Raw genomic sequence first — 22,196 nt, 5'->3', positions numbered from 1 at the left:
TGTAAGGAAGAGCTACCGCTTTTCAGCCTAGGATTCCTCCTGAATCTTTCTAGGCAACCTATTACAACTTTAACAACTATGCTTTCCCACCATCATCAAAAAAAACCAAGCCATACAGAAATAACAAAACCCTCATTGTAGAAGCAGTTTGAGTCATTTTCCTGAAGCTGAAGGAAAGAATCTAGTGAGAGTATTGGATGTTATAAATAGATACATGTGCACGGACAGGGGAAAAAAAAAGCAAGAAAGACAAACATTTTGCCTTTTAAGCCAGTGTGTGGCACAAAGTAATACAAATCTCAAGTCATTTGAAAATGCAGTAACCAGTTCTAACTGTGAAACAATTTTCACCTTCAGAAAAACACAAATGATGTCCTCCTTTGATGAAATTTTTAAGGTTGAATGCAGTTGGCTATTTTAAGGATTCTTTCTGGTACAAAAAAAAGCCATGTGGCTTAAAAACTCTGTTTAAAGTTGAATTAGTACAATAAACATAAGAAGCTGCAGATACTGCTTGCTTGTGTAACAAATAATATGTGACTGCTAGCACCATCAAAGCTCATTGCTACAGATTAACAAATAAGATAAATGATTCCATTTTTATGCCATTTTCAGGCAAGGCAATTACAGTGTCTGAACTACTAGTAAACATGTGCATTCCTACATAAATACTTAAAAAAATTAACTGCATCGTCACTGGTTTCTCTGGAGCAGTAGCAGGGTTAGTTTGCTTTCCAAATTCACCTTTTAAATCGTGTGTGTCACTGCTTTTTGCCAAATGGCAGAAAACTGCTTTCGACTAGAAAGTTTTGCTAAACACTAACGGCTTTTGAAACCCAGCAGCACCCTTCCACTGGGTTCCTCTTCCGTTGGCAAGCAATGGCTTTTGCCAGCCACAGGTTTCGAGGGTTGCCAATGGCTGGCTGGCATCCGCAGCCCTGAAAGGGCCTGGGCAGCAGCCATCAGTAGTCACCCTGCAGCCACCATCACCATGGCAACCTGGGTTGCCCAGACGACGCAGGGGTATCTCTCCGCTGATGCTCCCCAAAGAGGCGGCTGTGGCTCAGGCTAATACACACATTCATCTGCACTTCACGTCCTTCCCTCTATTTCTCACCTTAATTCATATGATTCTGGTTTTCTTTGTCCTTTTTTTCCCTTCCTCCCAGCCCATGGTACATCCAGGTCAAATTTAATATCCACGAACAGCTGAAAAACCTTTTTGACTCTTTCTCTTACAGACCTATAAAAACACCTGGAATAAAGCCAGACAAGCAGACACAAAAAATCTGTCCAAATATGCTGATTTCCTTCACAGGTGGTTTACATTCCTTTCACAACTGATGTGGAGAAGAAAAGATTTATTCCTAAATATCCAAACTGCTACAGCAATGGAGTAAAGGCAGCTATAGGGGTGGGCAGTAGTCTGCATGGTGAGCCAAGATAAGAGGAGACTGTAATTTAATTATCCCCAAGCACATGGAGTTGTTAATTTGAGCTGAATTTGAATTAACTGAAATATTGTACCAGAAAATAAAACATGTAGCATATTTCAGAAGCACTTATCAAAACTTTTAGCCTAAACCAGGGAACTTTATGCTGTTTTTCCTTGCTAGGCCACATGTTTAAATTGGGAAGATAAAGTGCATTTTTAAACATTTTAAAACATCTTAGACTTACCTTATTTTTTGTGGTATTTTTAGTAATAATATGTATGAACGAATCAAATGCGAACTCTGCTTTGAAAAACAGCTATAAATTGCCCTTTAGCTGACTTATGTTAATGCAGCTGGACCAATAAACCAGCTAGTACTTAAATACTCCCAACAAGAAACTACTAAACTTGAACTATCCAAGAGCAAGTTTGGCTATAATTTCTTTCTACAAAATCATAGACTCATAGAATCTACCAGGTTGGAGGAGACCTCCAAGATCAGCCAGTCCAACCTAGCACCCAGCCCTAGCCAGTCAACTAGACCATGGCACTAAGTGCCTCAGCCAGGCTTTGCTTCAACACCTCCAGGGACAGTGCCTCCACCACCTCCCTGGGCAGCCCATTCCAATGCCAACCACTCTCTCTGGAAACAACTTCCTCCTAACATCCAGCCTAGACTTCCCCCAGCACAACTTGAGATTGTGTCCCTTTGTTCTATTGCTGGTTGCCTGGGAGAAAAGACCAACCCCACCTGGCTACAGCCTCCCTTCAGGTAGTTGTAGACAGCAATGAGGTCACCCCTGAGCCTCCTCTTCTCCAGGCTGAACAACCCCAGTGCATTCAGCCTCTCCTCATAGAGTCTGTGTTCCAGGCCCCTCACCAGCCTTGTTGCCCTTCTCTGGACATGTTCCAGTACCTCAACATCTCTCTTGAGTTGAGGAGCCCAGAACTGGACACAGTACTCAAGGTGTGGCCTGAGCACCTTCTTTTCTTTCTCCATATATTACATGTAGAAAATGGCTACTACCAGAGCAGATTAAAAAAAACCCTATCAAAACAAAAAACACAATCTCATCTCTAGCACTACTGTTTCTGTGACATAATTTATCTCCTTATTTGCTTTCAGATTCAAAAGCAGCAATGGACATAAACCAATCAATTCATACAAACAGAGAAGCAAAAAATTATAAACAGCTTTCCTTTAAACTAATAGCTACTTTGCCCTAAGCATTATGTGTAAGATAAGTACCTCCACTGCATTAGAAATCAAAGTCCCAAGTAAATTGATTTTGATAAAGAAGTATGCAAATTTTTATCAAAAGTGCCAGTGATGGCACTTGTATATTTTATGTAATATTTTCTTGCTGCTTTGGAAGATAGCCTTAATAATTTGCTTTAAGCTTTAATTTAGTTTGACAAATAATATTTGTTAGGCCTTTCTATTTCTTGTTTCCTTAAAATCCAAAAATGTAATCCATCAGCAGGAAAGAAATAAGTAATATTCATTGGAAACCTAACTTTGACATAAGAGTATCTGAGAAAAATCACTGCTGCTGTTTGATGGTTCAGCTGTGACCCAGTGAGTTTCAAGGTTCACTCAATTTTTGGTTGATAATGAATGGAATTTTATTTACAAAAACATAGTATGAAACTTAGTGCAGATACTTCCCAAGAATACAAATTAAAACAAGACATCTCTCGTGCACTGATCAGTAATGAGAGGTATTATACGCACTCCAATCATAAATCCCAGTGGAAAGTTTAACTGATAGAAATTCTATTCTTAGGTTGACTTAATAAGCCTGGACTGATATACTAAGTAAACTGAAACCTTTCAACTTTCTTTGAGTGAATTTGTTCAGCTCCGTGCACCACTTCTGTGCAAAAACTAACATTCAATTCAAAACTGCACTGCTCAGCTCATATACCTCAAAGATAAGAAACTTGTCAAAAGCAGCAGGTAAAACATCTGTTAAAGTATATGTTGCTTTCATTAGAATCATAGAATCAACCAGGTTGGAAGAGACCTCCAAGATCATCCAGTCCAACCTAGCACCCAGCCCTAGCCACTCAACTAGACCATGGCACTAAGTGCCTCAGCCAAGCTTTTCTTCAACACCTCCAGGGACAGTGCCTCCACCACCTCCCTGGGCAGCCCATTCCAATGCCAATCACTCTCTCTGCCAACAACTTCCTCCTAACATCCAGCCTAGACCTACCCTGGCACAACTTGAGACTGTGTCCCCTTGTTCTGTTGCTGGTTGCCTGGGAGAAGAGGCCAACCCCCACCTGGCTACAATGTCCCTTCAGGTAGTTGTAGACAGCAAAGAGGTCTCCCCTGAAGAAGTACATGTACTGAAAATGGCATCAGTTCAAAGCTCAACTTTAATTTCTTTGATGCAGCAAACAAGAACATGTTAAACAAATCCGAAATATGAATTATGATACTTTTAATACTCTTTTTGCCCTGAAGACATACAACAGAAGTTGGTCCTACAGAGAAGCACTGCACTTCAACAGACTGGAACAATTCAAGGGCAATATTTTTTTCAGTTGTTCTACTTCCTGCCAGTACAGCTCATGCGAGCATACCATGAGTTCCAAAATCTGAAAATCTCCTTTAGAGCAGCAATGCTGCATTGTTTTCTGGAATATAAAGCACCTCGAAGTGAAACTTCTCCACTAGCATGCTCATCATACTCCAAGAAAACTAACATTACACAATTTCACTGCACTCCATTTGGTTTTTGAAGGTGGGCAATTTGATGGAAAGAGAATTCCACATCGCTAACTAAAACAACTTAAGGCTGAAGCCTGCAAACGAAGCCAAGAGCATAAAGCAGTGGAGTGTGCCCTTTGCTACCACACTAGCGGCTTAAAAAGAGCTCTTCAATTTCTCCTATTTTCCTGTCATTCTCCTTAACTTGTCCAGTTCAGCTTAAACAAAAAAAAAACAGACCTTGGAATATTAATTTTAGTCCAACTTTATTTCCATACAAAATACAGTTAGTATTCTTGTTAAAAAGTGTTCTTCACTAAATAAGTTTCCTTATCTCTTGTAGAAATGTATTACTTACTGCAAACATTTAAATAACTTCCACTGTGTCAACGCAGGCTAAAGGAATAAAGATTTTCAAACTCAAAATAAGAAGTAACTCCTGGGTTTTGGCTTTTTTAAAACCAAAATGTGCTAAGCTAAAAGCAGAAAAATCCTAAATATAAGAGAAAATATCCTGCAACTTCTCAACATCCTAATATTGTAGACACAGCTGAAGAAAACTTCATTGGATTGTGCGGTGCAATATCAAAGCTAGCACTTCTTAAAGGGCATCATGTAGCAATTTCTGAGCAAACCCAGATTCTGAGTGACAGTTTTGGATGGGAGACTGTAGTGCATAATGTTTGAATCTCACCCTACTACCCTCCTCCTGGACCTTTAAAAGGGTGTACACAGTGTGGCCATTTAATCTTAAAATATCCTACAAAGTTTGGGTAGTGCATTAAGTTATTGCTGACTTGATCTGTGAGGTCTCTTCCAACCCTGATGATACTGTGATACTGTGATACTTGCCTCTCATTTAGCTTTCTCTTGAGTAGCTAAAACAAAACTGTTGAAAGTGTCCCTTTGTACTTCCAGTTATTAGAAAAATAATAACCAAAGTACTGTATTTTGTGTAAATATAGCTTTCCCAGAAAAGATTAGCTAGAGATCCCTTTGCAGCATTTTTGGTTGCTTAGTTCCTTCAACATGTACAATGTCATCAAAGCTTTATGACTAACTTGACTGTAGAGGACTTCTTTAATAAGCAGTAAGTTAGGCCACGGTGCATTTTGTATTTTATTGGTACAGGTCAAAAATGTCTTTTTAACTAGGCTGAATTAGAAGGTTTATACCCTATAGTTATCTGGTATTGTTGAATGTGCTAATATACTAAAGCAATAACAGATGAGTAGGAAAGAGGGACTTCCAACAAGAAACTGACAAGATGTGCTTGGGAACAGAAATAGCTAGAAAGGAAACATAAAAAAAAGATCCATGAAGGAAGATCAGACTCCAAAGTAAAAGTTAGGTTACAACTAGTATAGATCCATGAAGGAAGATCAGACTCCAAAGTAAAAGTTAGGTTACAACTAGTATAGGTCCATGAAGGAAGATCAGACTCCAAACTAAAAGTTAGGTTACACCTAGTAGTATCCTCAATTAAAGATACAGTTACTAAAAAAAAAAGATCCATGAAGGAAGATCAGACTCCAAATGAAAAGTTAGGTTACAACTAGTATAGATCCATGAAGGAAGATCAGACTCCAAACTAAAAGTTAGGTTACAACTAGTATAGGTCCATGAAGGAAAATCAGACTCCAAAGTAAAAGTTAGGTTACAACTAGTATAGATCCATGAAGGAAGATCAGACTCCAAAGTAAAAGTTAGGTTAGAACTAGTATAGGTCCATGAAGGAAGATCAGACTCCAAACTAAAAGTTAGGTTACACCTAGTAGTATCCTCAATTAAAGATACAGTTACTAAAAAAAAAAAAGATCCACAAAGGAAGATCAGACTCCAAATGAAAAGTTAGGTTCCAACTAGTATAGATCCATGAAGGAAGATCAGACTCCAAACTAAAAGTTAGGTTACACCTAGTAGTATCTTCAATTAAAGATACAGTCATTAAAAAAAAAGATCCATGAAGGAAGATCAGACTCCAAACTAAAAGTTAGGTTACACCTAGGAGCATCCTCAATTAAAGATACAGTTATTAAACGTTTCTTTTTCTCCTTTAAATGATGAAGACAAACCTTTTTGCATTGATTGGCATTGGAACACTGGAAAATTAAGAAAATACTTCCACTGCAGCATGCTTTGCTTTCCATCCCATAGGAAGCAACTATCCCAAATAATATAATATCCAATCTTAGACCGTAGGATTCGAATACTTTTGACCCCACTGAAACAAATCCAACATCTTATAATAGGAGATCTCACTACATAACAAGTTTTCAATGAAATGATCTCAGAGCAACTGCTGCTACATGGATAAACAGAGACTGAGTAAACTCAGCAGAGAGTAATTGGCTGTGTCCTGTTTTCAGTCAGCAGCTGGCAATAGAGAACGAACAGACTTAAAGCACTGGGGTAAGCTTGCAGACTGATTAGTCAGGAAGCTATTGCTAAAGGCAGCAGGAGTAGGAGATATCTCAAGAGCTCTCTCATAGCAGTTTTCTCTGCCCTGTGAGACACAACTGGAAATTCCTTAATGCACTCTGCCCTTCATTTATTTTTGCTACTGGACATTTGAGAGCATTTAAGAACGCTATTTTTTTGAGTAGTTGCCTGATGATGGATCACATAGAATTAAAACAATTTTATATTTCTTAGGGAAAGGGGAAGACTACCATCTACAGTACAGTTATAAAACTAGGGATTACCTGCTACCAAAGCCCTTTTTATTCTGTGCTGAAGAGCAAGAACAGTTTGCAAAGACTCATGCATCAATCCCGATTCACTCTTTATGCTGAAATCACAAACTTATCTTGCATATCAAGAAGGCTACATTAACTTAAAGCCATGGTACTGATTCATTTACTTTTAATCCATCTGGTCAAATTAAACATTAGTACACCACAAAGTATTACCATTGCAGCTAGTAGTATAGCACAAATTACACAAACACTGTAGGAAAGGGAAAGAGCAAAGTATCAAAGCATTAGAATTTGAAAGCATAAGATTGGCTATTAGCTATTCAAATGTTGTCAGTGTTGGCTGTGCTGTGCCATGTTCTCTGAACTTTATTATAGACAGAACTAAAACACAGAGAGACCTCTTCAGGTCTCTCAGCCTCTAGCACTTTAAATTTGAAGTGTGAACTCAGTGACCATTAACAATTCATATAAACTCCTCTGTGAGGTGCATATGTCAGCCTCTCTAGCCAGCATAAGGTGCTTAAAGTCCATAAATCGTGTATCCATGTTTATGAGGTGTTTTTTTTTCTTCATGAGATTCACAGAATCATAGAATCATAGAATCAACCAGGTTGGAAGAGACCTCCAACCTACCACCCAGCCCTATCGCCTCATCTAGACCATGGCACTAAATGCCCCATCCAGTCTTTTCTTGAACACCTCCAGAGATGGTGACTCCACCACCTCCCTGGGCAGCCCATTCCAACGGCAAACCACTCTCTCTGTGAAGAGCTTCCTCCTAACATCCAGCCTAGACTTAAATACAAGAGATTAGTTAAAAATGCTTACTACTTAATAAGCCAGAGTAATTCACATTATAAAGCACTTTGTGTTTAGAGCTTTGAGTCCTGCTGTTTTCACTGCAGTTTTAGATACTTGGCACATCTGTAAAGCAAACCCTGTACAACTCATCTTAAGAAACTACCAATGTAAACTGAAAAAAAAAAACCCAACACAAATATCCCAAAGTCCTCTCTGCCCAGCTTCAAATGTCTTATGACCAGAGGATAGGATAGGGAGATAGATAGATAGATATAGACAGATTTTATTTTATTAAGTTCTGATTTAATTTTACCTCATTTTAAAAATATTGACCAAATTTTAAGAGACTCCTCCTCAAGCTCCTCCATCAGTCTAATTTCCTAATTTGGCATCCTGTTTATATAAACTATGAGCAGGTTTGGAATCATTATATTGACTCAACCAGTTCTTGAACTAATGATGGTGGAGTGAAAGACATCGTTAAGTTTTCTTTCATTCTCATGGAGAAGATGGATCAAATACAGCATTTATATTTTATAACACAGGTAAAAAATGCTACCAAATATCCCTGCTAATGAAGAAGGCTTAGGATGATTCCTGCCACAAAGATCTAGTGACTGAAATAAAACGCCTAACATGACTTCAAAGTTCTAACCATGAAAACAACAGCCTATCAACTTCTGTAGCATTAGGAAGGCATTTGCAACAAATAGCTTGCTCAGCTCTATTAATATCCTGTTATCCAAGATGTTTAAGCCAAAATAGTGGTGATTTTATTCCATTTCATGTGACAAATATCTATAATACTATGTCTCCTACACTACCCACCACTACAACTTATATTTTGGTGGAGTAGAAAAATCATATATTTTAAATTAAACAGTCAGTAAATAAAATAGGAGACATACCCTGTTTTCAGATTATTCTGTTTATGAAAAGTGATTACCAGAAAATACTGTCTATAGGCTCCCAAACAGCAGGGAAGAATGAAGCTATGAAGTGAGCATATATGTTTAATATAACATATTAAATTACTTAATAGTAAAGAAACCTATGAAAGGAAACACCATTTTCTGTGGTTCAAGGCTTTATAAATTCTTAAACACAGCTCCTGAAACTGCCTAGCCCAGACCATCTAGGTGCTGTACAGAGAGAAATTATTTTGGTTTCAAATCCTAAAACTGGATTGTGATAGCCAAGTTTTTTCCTGGTCTAAAAGCTATCCCACTTCAAGTAGACAAACTAATCTGTCCAGATCTAATTCAGGTATCTGTATGTGCATTGTACCATAACTTACCATGTACACTCATCTATTTTCAAATACAAAGAAACAGGCTTAGAGCCTAAGAAAACAGATAAAAACAAGATAACCTCAGAATAATTATTTGACCATGCTGAAAATCTGCTGAGATTTGATTCCATTTCCCTGTTTGTGACACTAGGTATTCTTGATGTTAATCTTTTCAATTTCTTATTTTATCATTTTGCTATGCAGCCAGGAGAGAGAAAATCAAGGACTACAATTCTGAATACAGTGTAGAATAAATCACTCTTAGCTTTCTAAACCCCATATTCTAGATTTATTAAAAACCTAAGGCAAACATGGTCAAACTTTTAGGGTCAAATAACAGTTTCTCATGCTTCTGTTTTTGCTTTACTTCTCTATAGAGTCAGTTAATTATCAAGAGAAAACAAAGCATGAGAAAAACTTTTCCCCTTGATAAAAGAACATTCCCTGACCATTTTAGAAAGTCTTACTTCTAAGATATCATGGCAAAATATTGCAAGAGAAAGACCATGTCTACTAAGAAGGCATTGTTGTAGTCTGTCATGGGGGGCAAAATATATATATATATATATATATATATATATATATATATATATATATATATATATGTATAAGCAAGCTTATGTTTTGCACATCTTGAGGAAGTAAAATCTGCTAGAAAAGTGGAATGACTTCAAATATTTTTTTTCTGTTTCCTTAAAAGCTGTGAAGTTTTGGTGGTTTTCTTTTGTTTTATTTTGGTTTTGGAGTTTTTAAGACACATTAACTACCTGAAAGGGCATTGTAGCCAGGTGGGGGGTGGCCTCTTCTCCCAGGTAACCAGCAATAGAACAAGGGGACACAGTCTCAAGTTGTGCCAGGGTAGGTATAGGCTGGATATTAGGAAGAAGTTCTTCACAGAGAGAGTGATTTCCCATTGGAATGGGCTGCCCAGGGAGGTGGTGGAGGCACCGTCCCTGGGGGTCTTCAAGAAAAGACTGGCTGAGGCACTTAGTGCCATGGTCTAGTTGATTGGATAGGGCAGGGTGATAGGTTGGACTGGATGATCTTGGAGGTCTCTTCCAACCTGGTTGATTCTATGATTCTATGATTAACATGCCAACGGCAAGCGTCAAACTACTTTACAGTAGTATGCTTAAAGTAAATAGATTCTTTATTAGCCAAATATCCTCCAAAATCCAAAAGTTCTTTCCTGAAATTATTTAAGCTCTAGCTTCTCATCTTGCATTCATAAACTGTATCAGTATAAAAGGAGTTACTGTCCAACTGTCTCACTCTATTCCAGATCATTCAGATTGTTTGGTTATCATCTTCTGCCACTCATATAAAAGCTATATTTGCTTCCTACATTTCCTTCCTTTAGCAGTCATGATCTCTTAAGTTTTAGCCATCAAGAAAAAGTCTCTTGAGGCTTCTGATTATTTTGCTGGGTGATTGATGTAGATTTTGCCTTAGGCATGCATGACGGAAATACATAAGACATCTATTTCTGGAATGAAATAAAGACGATGCTGCATTTATCAAGCAACTTACAGACACAAACACCAGTTCTGGTTCAACTTAAAGGCCAATTTCCATTTAGAGTACTCCAATTCTTCCAAGTGTTCCTACCCCAACAAAGGAAAGAAGCTGCAAGATATGCCCTTGTTTTCCCTGTATCTAGTTAACACCCTTTATTTACACCTTTGCAGAGCACTGGCTTATAATGAAAAAAAAACCTCAAGCAGAAACACAACTCCAATATTTCCTTCAAATTGTTTGGGTTTTTTTTTGCTGTTTTGCAGCAACCACTTCAGAAACAAACAAACAAACAAACAAAACCCAAAAAACTAAATTCCCCCATAAGAGGAAAGAAAATCCATGACATTAAGGGAACACATTCACTGACATGGTCAAGAAAGATTAAGTAAGCATTTCACAGTACTGACAAGAAAACATTCACTTACATGGCAAAGTAAGATGAATTAAGAAGTGTGCTTACAGAATTTAATGAGTAATTTTTGGTGCTTTTACTATATCTTTTTAATTACTGATTAAACAATGATGTATTAACCAGAGATCACTTGTGTCACAAAACATGCTTAGGTCAGGGCTGATACATTTGTTTGTTTCCATCTCAGATTTTGTGTAGTTGATGAAATTTCCCTATTTGATAGTTCATTTTTTTTTCCAAAAGAAAGATAAACCCTTTAAAAAAATGTATGTATAAAATAATGTAAATCATAGAATCAACAAGGTTGGAAGAGACCTCCTAGATCATCCAGTCCAACCTAGCACCCAGCCCTAGCCAATCAACTAGACCATGGCACTAAGTGCCTCAGCCAGGCTTTGTTTGAACACCTCCAGGGACGGTGACTTCACCACCTCCCTGGGCAGCCCATTCCAATGCCAATCACTCTCTCTGCCAACAACTTCCTCCTAACATCCAGCCTATACCTACCCTGGCACAACTTGAGACTGTGTCCCCTTGTTCTGTTGCTGATTGCCTGGGAGAAGAGGTCAACCCCCATCTCCCTTCAGGTAGTTGCAGACAGCAATGAGGTCACCCCTGAGCCTCCTCTTCTCCAGGCTAAACAACCCCAGCTCCCTCAGCCTCATAGGGTTTGTGTTCCAGGCCCCTCACCACCCTTGTTGCCCTTCTCTGGACATGTTCCAGCACCTCAACATCTCTCTTGAATTGAGGGGCCCAGAACTGGACACAAGACTCAAGGTGTGGCCTGACCAGTGCTGAGTACAGTCATTGTTTGGTCAATAGATACATGATTTCTTCTGTGTGGGTCAGAGCTCTTGAAGCCTTGGAAGAAAGAGGCAGGAATTTACATAACTACTTGCTCTTAACATTCAGAAAACAGAAGTAAAAGAGTCTAGTAGATTTATACCTAAAATCTTGTTTAACAAATATAGAAGAGACTTGAAAAGTACTTTGAGAAGCAACAGAAGCTCTTTGCTATAGAGAACCACTCAGTAATTGGCTTCAAATGGGAAGTTCTGCGTGACTAAACAACGAAAAAACAAATATGGGTAAATTCCTGGTAATTTACTGCTCCCTTAGCAGATTTAAGATTGTCCACTGATGCATATTCAGAAGACTGCTTTGAATATATAACTTGCCTGCTATAGCTTTTGGAAAACTAGTTACCTGTCTAGGCAACTATGAAGCTGACATTTGCTGTGTGTGCAATTATGGAATATACAGTGTCACTGCTTTCAAATGTCACCTCTTTGCCACAGTTCTTCTCCTGAAGAAAATGTCCTTGCCTCCCTTGAGAGAAGCAGTCTTATTCAGGTAGTACCAATGAACCCCAGCAAGATATTTACAAAGGCAATTAGCTCTTCTGAGTGCCTAATTTGACATCTTCAAAGGGTCTCTCTTTAGGAATGAATTTGTCAGACCTCTGAAGAATAAGCCCCATTATAAGGTCCACCTTGTCTCAAGCTGGCATCTAAAATCCTTACTTTTAAAAAGCTTTCTTTGTCATTCTTGCCTATATTATGTGCATTTAGAATTCTTTATATGGAGAATTTACAGAATTAAGCAGGTTGGAAAAGACCTCTAGGATCATCAAGCCCAACCTATCCCCTAACCCTTCTAATTAACTAAACCATGGCACTAAGTGCCTCATCCAGCCTCCTTTTAAACACCTCCAGGGATGGTGACTCCACCACCTCCCTGGGCAGCCCATTTCAATGCAAATCACTCTTTCTGTGAAGAACTTCTTCCTAACATCCAGCCTAAATCTGCCCTGGTGCAGTCTGAGGCTGTGTCCTCTTGTTCTGCCATTGGGTGCTTGGGAGAAGAGACCATCCCCCACCTGGCTACAATCTCCCTTCAAGTAGTCGTAGACAGCAATAAGGTCTCCCTTGATCCTCCTCTTCTCCAGGCTGAACAACTCCAGTGCATTCAGCCTCTCCTCACAGGGCTGTGCTCCAGCCCCCTCACCAGCCTTGGTGCTTTTCTCTGGACATGTTCAAGCACCTCAACATCTTTTTTAAATTGAGAGGTCCAGAACTGGACACAGCACTCAAGGTGTGGCCTAACCAGTGCTGAGTACAGGGGCAGAATGACTTCCCTGGTCCTGCTGGCCACACTATTCCTGATGCAGGCCAGGATGCCATTGGCATTCTTGGCCACCAGGGCACACTGCTGGCTGACGTTCAGTCACCTGTCAACCAGTACCCTCAGGTCCCTCTCTGCCTGGCTGCTCTCCAGCCACTCTGTCTCCAGCCTGTAGTGCTGCATGGGGTTGCCGTGGCTGAAGTACAGAAGCTGGCACTTGGACAGAGTGAAACAAAGCACCGACCACCGAGTGTGGATGCAGCACTTACGTTTGATACAGTTATACAAACGGTAAACAGCATCTCAGCTGACCACAACAAAGGCAACTCAAAGGCTACACAACAGATCTAATAATTTAAGTCCTTGAATTCAGTTAATATATTTGAGAAACAGAAATACAAGTTTCCTCATTTTTATCACGATGTGAAGTATCAAACTGATCATTTTCACCTGAAATCAGAGCTCGGCACTCATTTAAATGCCAGGACAGCTTATGGGCAGTACCAAGCTGCTTGTGAATGTGCTACGCCACAGAACTGAGGATACATGTGCCTTGAGCACAGCCCTACGAGGAGAGGCTGAGGGAGCTGGGATTGGTTAGCCTGGAGAAGAGGAGGCTCAGGGGTGACCTTATTGCTGTCTACAACTACCTGAGGGGTGGTTGTGGCCAGGGGGAGGTTGCTCTCTTCTCTCAGGTGGCCAGCACCAGAACGAGAGGACACAGCCTCAGGCTGCGCCAGGGGAGATTTAGGCTGGAGGTGAGGAGAAAGTTCTTCACTGAGAGAGTCATTGGACACTGGAATGGGCTGCCCGGGGAGGTGGTGGAGTCGCCGTCTCTGGAGCTGTTCAAGGCAGGACTGGACATGGCACTTGGTGCCATGGTCTAGCCTTGAGCTCTGTGGTAAAGGGTTGGACTTGATGATCTATGAGGTCTCTTCCAACCCCGATGATACTGTGATACTGTGATACTGTGTGAGAACTCTCACAAGACTTTGCAAGAGACAAACTAGACACAGACACTTTTGAAGGATTACAGTCCCGCTTTTCCTTTCTAAATACAGGCTCACAGTGTGCTTAGCTGAGTCTAAGGGCAAGTTAACAATTTCTCTGGTGTGGTCTAAGAGCTACCAGGTGGATGGGTGGAAATATAAAGTGCCTAGGTGAGTGGAAAACCTGGCCCTGGGAGGTGGTGGAGTCGCCGTCCTTGGGGCTGTTCAAGGCAGGACTGGACGTGGCACTTGGTGCCATGGTCTGGCCTTGAGCTCTGTGGTAAAGGGTTGGACTTGATGATCTGTGAGGTCTCTTCCAACCCTGATGATACTGTGATACTGTGAGGAACACAGCCTTGGGGAAGGGTCCTGTCTATTCCCTCCCAATTCCTGTCTACCCCTCTATATAAGGGGGAGGAATTCCTGGCTTGCTTTCTTGCTCTCACCCTTTCCCCTCCTGAGAACTGCTGGCTGGGCCTGCTTGAAATGTGGCCAGGCCTGCTCCAGGCCCTACCTCCAGGGAATCCATTGCCACCTGCGAAGTGGTTCTGTATGTACCTGTGTATATATACCTGTCCCAGGTTGAGACTGTGGGGTTAAAAAATCTTCTGGGGAGTGGAAGATTGTTATTCAATCCATAATTCTGCTTTCTCATTACAAACTCACACCAAGGTCAGCTCCTTCTCCCTTCCTCCTCCTCCTGCCGTGTGTGCGTGGCGGGAGCCGCTTCATCGGGAAGCACAAGCAAGCAGCAGGCCTCCAGAGGCTTGTTCCGGCCTCTTTGGGTGGCAGAGCCACTGGGGCGGGGGGAGGGTTGGAGCACTGCGGAGTATTAGATTCAGTTCTTGGGACAGGGGGGAAATTCCAGGGGGTTTGCCAGGGCTGCAGTAACTGCTGTATAATGTCTATCTCTGTATTTCTCTCCAAATATAATTCTGTATTTTTTTCTCCAATTTCATTTGAGAGTTTAATTTCTGCTGGCTACCTTTAGAAACCACAACACCCTTCCCTTCTCCATAAATACCCTGTGCACCTCTATATCCTTTTTACATAAATACTTTTTATTTATTGTTAAATTTACTCCCTTGTAATTTATGTTCAAGACTCTTGGTTTACCCTTTACCTTCCCTAGCCTACTTTTTCCCTAGAGGGGAAACCAGAGCAGGGAGAGAGCTCTGTCCCTGGAGGTTTTGCCCTGGAACCTTAAACAGTGTCAATATACCCATACTTTCATAGTACTAACATGCATTTACTACTGGAATGGGCTGCCCAGGGAGGTGGTGGAGGCACCGTCCCTGCAGGTGTTCAAGAAAAGCCTGGATGAGGCACTTGGTGCCATGGTCTGGTTGACTGGCTAGGGCTGGGTGCTAGGTTGGACTGGCTGATCTTGGAGGTCTCTTCCAACCTGGTTGATTCTATGATTCTATGACTGGATAGGGCTGTGTGATGGGTTGGACTGGATGGTCTTGGATATCCTTTCAAATCTGGTTGATTCTATGATTCTATGACTTTCTCCATTCTGAGCAGAGTTTGCATTCATTCATAGAATCATAGAATCAACCAGGCTGAAAGAGACCTCCAAGATCATCCAGTCCAACCTATCCCCAGCCCTATCCAGTCAACTAGACCACGGCACTAATTTTGCAGCAACTGGCATTTTAAATAAATAAATAACAGGGATCTGTGCTGGGCCCCATCCTCTTTAACATCTTCATAGATGATCTGGATGAGGGCATCGAGTCAGTCATCAGCAAGTTTGCAGATGACACTAAGCGGGGGGCATATGTGACTGAGTTGGAGGGCAGAAGGGCTCTGCAGCGGGACCTTGACCGCCTGGACAGATGGGCAGAGGCCAATGGGATGGGGTTCAATAGCTCCAAGTACAGGGTGCTGCACTTTGGCCACAACAACCCCAGGCAGAGATAAAGGCTGGGGTCGGAGTGGCTGGAGAGCAGCCAAACAGAGAGGGATCTGGGGGTACTGATTGATACCTGCCTGAACATGAGCCAGCAGTGTGCCCAGGTGGCCAAGAGAGCCAGTGGCATCCTGGCCTGCATCAGGAATGGTGTGGTCAGCAGGAGCAGGGAGGTCATTCTGCCCCTGTACTCTGCACTGGTTAGACCACACCTTGAGTGCTGTGTTCAGTTCTGGGCCCCCCAGTTTAGGAGGGACACTGAGATGCTCGAGCGTGTCCAGAGAAGGGCGACGAGGCTGGTGAGAGGCCTTGAGCACAGCCCTACGAGGAGAGGCTGAGGGAGCTGGGGTTGTTTAGCCTGGAGAAGAGGAGGCTCAGGGGTGACCTCATTGCTGTCTACAACTACCTGAGGGGTGGTTGTGGCCAGGAGGAGGTTGCTCTCTTCTCTCAGGTGGCCAGCACCAGAACGAGAGGACACAGCCTCAGGCTGCGCCAGGGGAAATTTAGGCTCGAGGTGAGGAGAAAGTTCTTCACTGAGAGAGTCATTGGACACTGGAATGGGCTGCCCGGGGAGGTGGTGGAGTCGCCGTCCCTGGGGCAGTTCAAGGCAAGATTGGATGTGGCACTTGGTGCCATGGTCTAGCCTTGGGCACTGTGGTAAAGGGTTGGACTTGATGATCTGTGAGGTCTCTTCCAACCTTGGTGATACTGTGATACTGTGAACTTTTTAATACATCTATGTTGGTCTCTATAATAAAGGCTGACTTTATTAACTGTGTTGAAAAGGCTCTGGAAAAATAAAATATTAATATTTGTCATTTCTCACTGGCTGTCAACTCTTCTCACTTGAATACTTTCTCCATTCCAACACCAATTACAAGACAGTGAGATCACTAGAAAAAAGAATCTAAAAACTTCACATCTAAATCAATCTTATTCCTAGGTAATTTGGAATGTGCATTCTTCAGGGCTATCTCTTTGAGGGACTATGCATACTTAAGTATGTCAATGTAGAAATAGTTATAAACAAACAAAAATGAGTAAATTCACTTTCCTTGTCTGGACATTTTTTTTTTTACTTATGTAAAATTGACTCTTACAGTCACAGTTTAAAGCAACTCTACTGTCTGCTTTAGGAAAAATCTATTATAAACACTGCAGATGGTTTCAAGGGAATTACTTCTGTTAGAATAAGCAGCAATTTTACTTAACCTATGAAGGCAATATCGAAGCAAAGCTTTGGTCTTAAAATGGGAACAACTGAGAACTACATTTTGTTTTTTTTAATAGAAATCCTATTAAATGCTTTCATTTCATAACAATGCCTACACATGGTCCAGGTCTTCTGCTTAGGAAATTTATCTATTGAGTAAAACTTCACAAAGCCACATAAAAAAACCTCTCTGACAGAGGTACAAACACTGTGGTTTTAGATCACACATAGAAAGAATGCACAGTGCCTCTAAACCAGTATCTATCATGAAGAACTGGTAGTGCTCAAGAATGCATTGTACTGCATATACTCAGTCAAAAGTTATCTTCACAGGTTTCACTGTTTCTTCAGTATTAGCTAATTCTCAGTGTTCTGTACCTCCACATATAGAAAGGCCAGGAATATACAGACTCAAGAGAAAAATAAGGAGAAGTAAACGTTGCAATGTCAGTCATCGTACGCTGCCCTACGCAGCAATGAGGAAATAATGACCTCTAAGTGCTTGCACTGAGAGTTTCAAGAATCAAGATGATCATGAGCTCATTGTCAGAGCTCATTGCTGTCTACAACTACCTGAAAGGACACTGTAGCCAGGTGGGGGTTGGTCTCTTCTCCCAGACAACCAGCAACAGAACAAGTGGACATAGTCTCAAGTTGCACCGGGGGAAGTCTAGGCTGGATGTTAGGAGGAAGTTCTTGCCAGAGAGAGTGATTGGCATTGGAATGGGCTGCCCAGGGAGGTGGTGGAGTCACCATCCCTGGGGGTGTTCAAGAAGAGAATGGATGAGGCACTTGGTGCCATGGTCTAGTTGACTGGATGGGACTGGGTGCTAGGTTGGACTGGCTGATCTTGGAGGTCTCTTCCAGCCTGGTTGATTCTATGATTCTCAAAAAAAAGGTAGCAGAAATGCCAATATGAACCTCAGATGGCAGTGCTGTTACAATTAAGAGATAAACAAAATCAACCAAAAAAAAAACCCCAACAAAACCATGCAAAAAGGGTTTTTTTCTCCTTAAGTGGGTCCAGAATGACATTGCTTGACAAGGATTTTATCTAACAGAGGTGTTAAAGCTTCAGACTAAACGTGACATGAAAAGTATTCCATTGTTTAAAGGTTTATTGAACAGCTATACTAGATATGACTATCTCTCACCAAGTAAATTTCATCTGAATATAGAAACAAGACTACACCTTTGGAAATAAAGTCTACAGTCCAATTACTGAGTGCAACAGGAAGAATTCTTTCAATCTCTGCAGTCACAAAAACCAATCCCTATTTCTTGGCTTCCATTTTACTATAGCTTTTCTTCACTCACAGCATTTTGAATACAATCTACTTGTAAAGAAAAACACTTTTCTGCTGCATTTGAGCTAAATATACACACAATCAAAGCTGCATCTCAAAACTGTATTCATGCATTTCAGATAATTTGCATTACTGCAGGTAAGTGCATAGCCATAGCAGCAGAGAATTTGATGCAGACTGAAAAAAACTAACCAAAAATTTAGTGAATAATGCAGCTTTCTGTACTGCAATGGGCGCTCCATGCTGCCTTGGATATGCTGCTATGTGTATTTGAACTGAACTAGCTTGACATAAATGTGCAAGCTGCAAATATGCCTTGACTGTTGTTGTAAATAATTGATAAACTCAGATCACCCATAGCTATTAGCTGCTTGAAATGATCTTCTAATGTGAAAAATCCTGATCATTGAAAATTAAGTGCTTTCTTTCTGCTCTCTAAACAAAATAAAAAAGCTCCCCTGTTGGATGCTATTGAACCAAAATCTTACTGAAGCACAACACTAAAACTATACTAACACTCTCCTTGTGCCATATAGTGCTCTGAATGGGAATTACAGCAAAAGCACAAACCACTGTATTTACTGCAGCTTATGGCTCTTTGCATTACAAGAGAACTCTTAAGATTAACAGGTAGTTTTGAGCATATATGCAATCTGACCATTAATTTAAAAATAGTAAGCCACATGAATGGAAATGAAATAAATATACCAATCATATTTATGCCAGTGAAAATCTGGTGAGATTTATTTGTATTCTTGAGGTGTCAGAACGTTTCCAAGATCTAGCAATACCGAATAAGTATCATTGCTATTAGTCATGCAGCAGGGCTTTTTCCTCAGCAAGAAATTATCTGACTTGATGGGCCTTGTCACAAGCAGAAGAAATGCAATCAGAAATTCTGATCACAGAAACAGAGTAGATTTAAACTTGACAAAAACTATACACCATGTTAGAAAGAGGCAATCTGTTAAATAAAATACAAGTGTAGTTGGAAGAAAAATAACACAAAGAGGCTACCCTGGGATGCAGCATGAGAACCAGTGCTCTTGTTTTAATCAGAAACATCAGCCAAACACTACCAGAGGTTTTTGAGCAGCTTAACAGATCAGGAAAACGAAAAAAAATGGTCAACTAATGGCTAGCATTCCACTAAATTTATTATCCCTCCTTTCTTTTATTAAGCAGTCTGTTTAGCTAGAAGAAACTGCTTCTCTACTTGGTTCCAGAGCTGGGTAGCTTTGGCTTGCTTCTCTGTTTTACAGGGCTTGGCTCGTTAGCATCATGCTGAGGATGGCAATGGAAATGGTTAGTGAGATTTGATTTCTGTTTCCATTTATATTACAGCTCTGTAGAAAGTGTTCATTCTGGTTCTGTTTCTCTTCCTTGCCATCCCCTGTGAGACAGAGACTCTCTAGTTTCCTCCTAAGCTTGGGTCTGATTTGTATTCTACTTTTAAGAGAAATATATTTAATTATACAGATTAAGTCAGTTATTATTACTTTGCTTGGCGGTGTTTTGTTCTGAAACAGAAAAGATTAGCTAGAATTTGATAGCATTTGCCCAACAGACTGCTATATACTGAATGATTCAGAGGACAGACATTTCAGATCATGGCTTATAATTATTTCTGACTGCATGATGAGTCAAAGAATTTCAAACTATGTAAAAACTTGCAGTATGTATTAATAAAGTATATCTACCATAAGTGAATCTGTTAGTCTCACCAGAATAGGCAGCATCCAAAACAGTTACCATTTAATCCAAACAGCCAAAACCAGTATGGAAACAAACAATGGCAGTGTCTGAATTGCTCCTGGAGGACTTTTATCAGTCTCCACACCTTTTAAGCTTAGCTTTTTTGCCATGATACAAAATTTAGCACCCATTTGAACTTTTAGGTGGGTAAAAAACAGCAAATCAGTGAAAAATAAAGCCAACACTTCTGTGTAACGATACGTGAACAGGCTGGAAATAAGCAAAATTCAACATGACTCTTCTTACAAGCAGAAACATTCATGGCAAAAATTCAGATGGACTCTGCAGTCATTATTCAAACATCAGTATTTTATGTGCTATACAAGCACCTGCCAAATGTATTCCATTTTCCTTTGAGCAAATGCCTATAAGTAAATTAATTATCTTTTAAATGGTCCTTCCAGCTCTATTTTCTTTAATTTAGCATTTAATAATGCCAAATTCTGTATTTTGCTTTCTTCTTTTGCTGGTTGTTTCTTTTTTCTGTTTTGTTTTGGCTTTTTTGGCTATAGCCACTTAAGAAATAAGCACTTAAACGTGAGCTATAATCCACAGACTTGCAGAATTTGAGAGGTTGGAAGGGACATCCAGAGATCATTGAGTCCAACTTCCCTGCCAAGGCAGGATCCTCTAGGTTAGAGTTTGCTCAGGAACACACTCAAGCAGGTTTTGAAAGTCTCCAGAGAAGGAGACTCGACAACCTCTCTGGACAGCCTGTTCCAGTGCTCTGTCACCCTCACTGTAAAGATGTTTCTCCTCAGGTTGAGGTGAAACCTTCTACACTCCAATTTGTAGCCATTTCTCCTTGTCTTATTGCTGCTGACCAGCAAAAAGAGATTGGCCCCATCCAATTGACACACATCTACCAGATATTTGCATATATTGATCTGATCTCCTCTCAGTCTTATCTTCTCCAGACTAAACAGCCCCAAGTTCCTTAGTCTCTCATTGTAGGAGAGATGCTCAAATCCCACAGTCATCCTAATGGCTCTCTGCTGCACTCTTTCCAGCAGGTCCCTTCCCGTCTCTCCTGAACTGGGGAGCCCAAAATAGGACACAGTATTCCAGGTATGGTCTCACCAAAGCAGAGTAGAAGGGGAGAAGAATCTCCCTGGAATGCACACTTTTCCTGATGCACACCAGGATGCCACTGGCTCTCTTGGACACAGGGGCACATTGCTGGCCACCGCCGAACTTGTTGTCCACCAGGACTCCAAGATCTTTCTCCATGGAGCTGCTTTCCGGCAGGTCAGCCCTCAACCTGTACTGGTGTCTGCTGTTATTCCTCCTCAGATGGAGGACCCTGCACTTGTCCTTACTGAATTATCACAGTATCACAGTATCACCAAGGTTGGAAGAGACCTCACAGATCATCAAGTCCAACCCTTTACCACAGAGCTCAAGGCTAGACCATGGCACCAAGTGCCACGTCCAATCCTGCCTTGAACAGCTCCAGGGACAGCGACTCCACCACCTCCCCAGGCAGCCCATTCCAGTGTCCAATGACTCTCTCAGTGAAGAACTTTCTCCTCACCTCCAGCCTAAATTTCCCCTGGCGCAGCCTGAGGCTGTGTTCTCTCGTTCTGGTGCTGGCCACCTGAGAGAAGAGAGCAACCTCCTCCTGGCCACAACCTCCCCTCAGCCTCCTCTTCTCCAGGCTAACCAATCCCAGCTCCCTCAGCCTCTCCTCGTAGGGCTGTGCTCAAGGCCTCTCACCAGCCTCGTTGTCCTTCTCTGGACACGCTCAGGCATCTCAATGTCCCTCCTAAACTGGGGGCCGCAGAATTTCATATGTTTACCCTTTGTCCAGTACTCCAGTCTGTCCAGATCTCACCTGGCTGACACCTCCTGCAGGTTTTTATCATCAATATTCTTGCAGAGAGTACACTCAATGTCCTCATCCAGGTCATTGGTAAAGATATTGAACAAAACTGGACCCAGTAGTGATCCCTGGGGCAAACCACTGGCTACAGGCCTCCAACTTGATTCTGTGCCACTGATGACAACTCTCTGAACCC

The 22,196-nt window shown here is 41.2% G+C and overlaps 1 protein-coding gene across 6 annotated transcripts in view; it reads right to left on the bottom strand.

The window, feature by feature from the left end:
- The window catches only part of DIAPH3 (diaphanous related formin 3), a 264,878-nt gene that overhangs the window by 61,176 nt on the left and 181,506 nt on the right, over window positions 1-22,196 (bottom strand). Inside the window, exon 28 of one of the 6 annotated variants that reach the window (XM_064174375.1) lies at window positions 19,635-19,816. The exons of the other annotated variants lie outside the window; for them this stretch is intronic. Within the exon in view, the coding sequence (XP_064030445.1) occupies window positions 19,680-19,816 (137 nt within the window). The 3' untranslated portion in view covers window positions 19,635-19,679. Of the gene's footprint in view, window positions 1-19,634; window positions 19,817-22,196 lie in introns of those variants that run through there. 6 annotated transcript variants of the gene reach the window in all.

Source organism: Pogoniulus pusillus, chromosome 3, assembly GCF_015220805.1.
Source record: "Pogoniulus pusillus isolate bPogPus1 chromosome 3, bPogPus1.pri, whole genome shotgun sequence".
Lineage (NCBI taxonomy): Eukaryota > Metazoa > Chordata > Aves > Piciformes > Lybiidae > Pogoniulus > Pogoniulus pusillus.
Note: the sequence above shows the minus strand (reverse complement) of the source record. Positions and strands in the feature narration are given on the sequence as shown.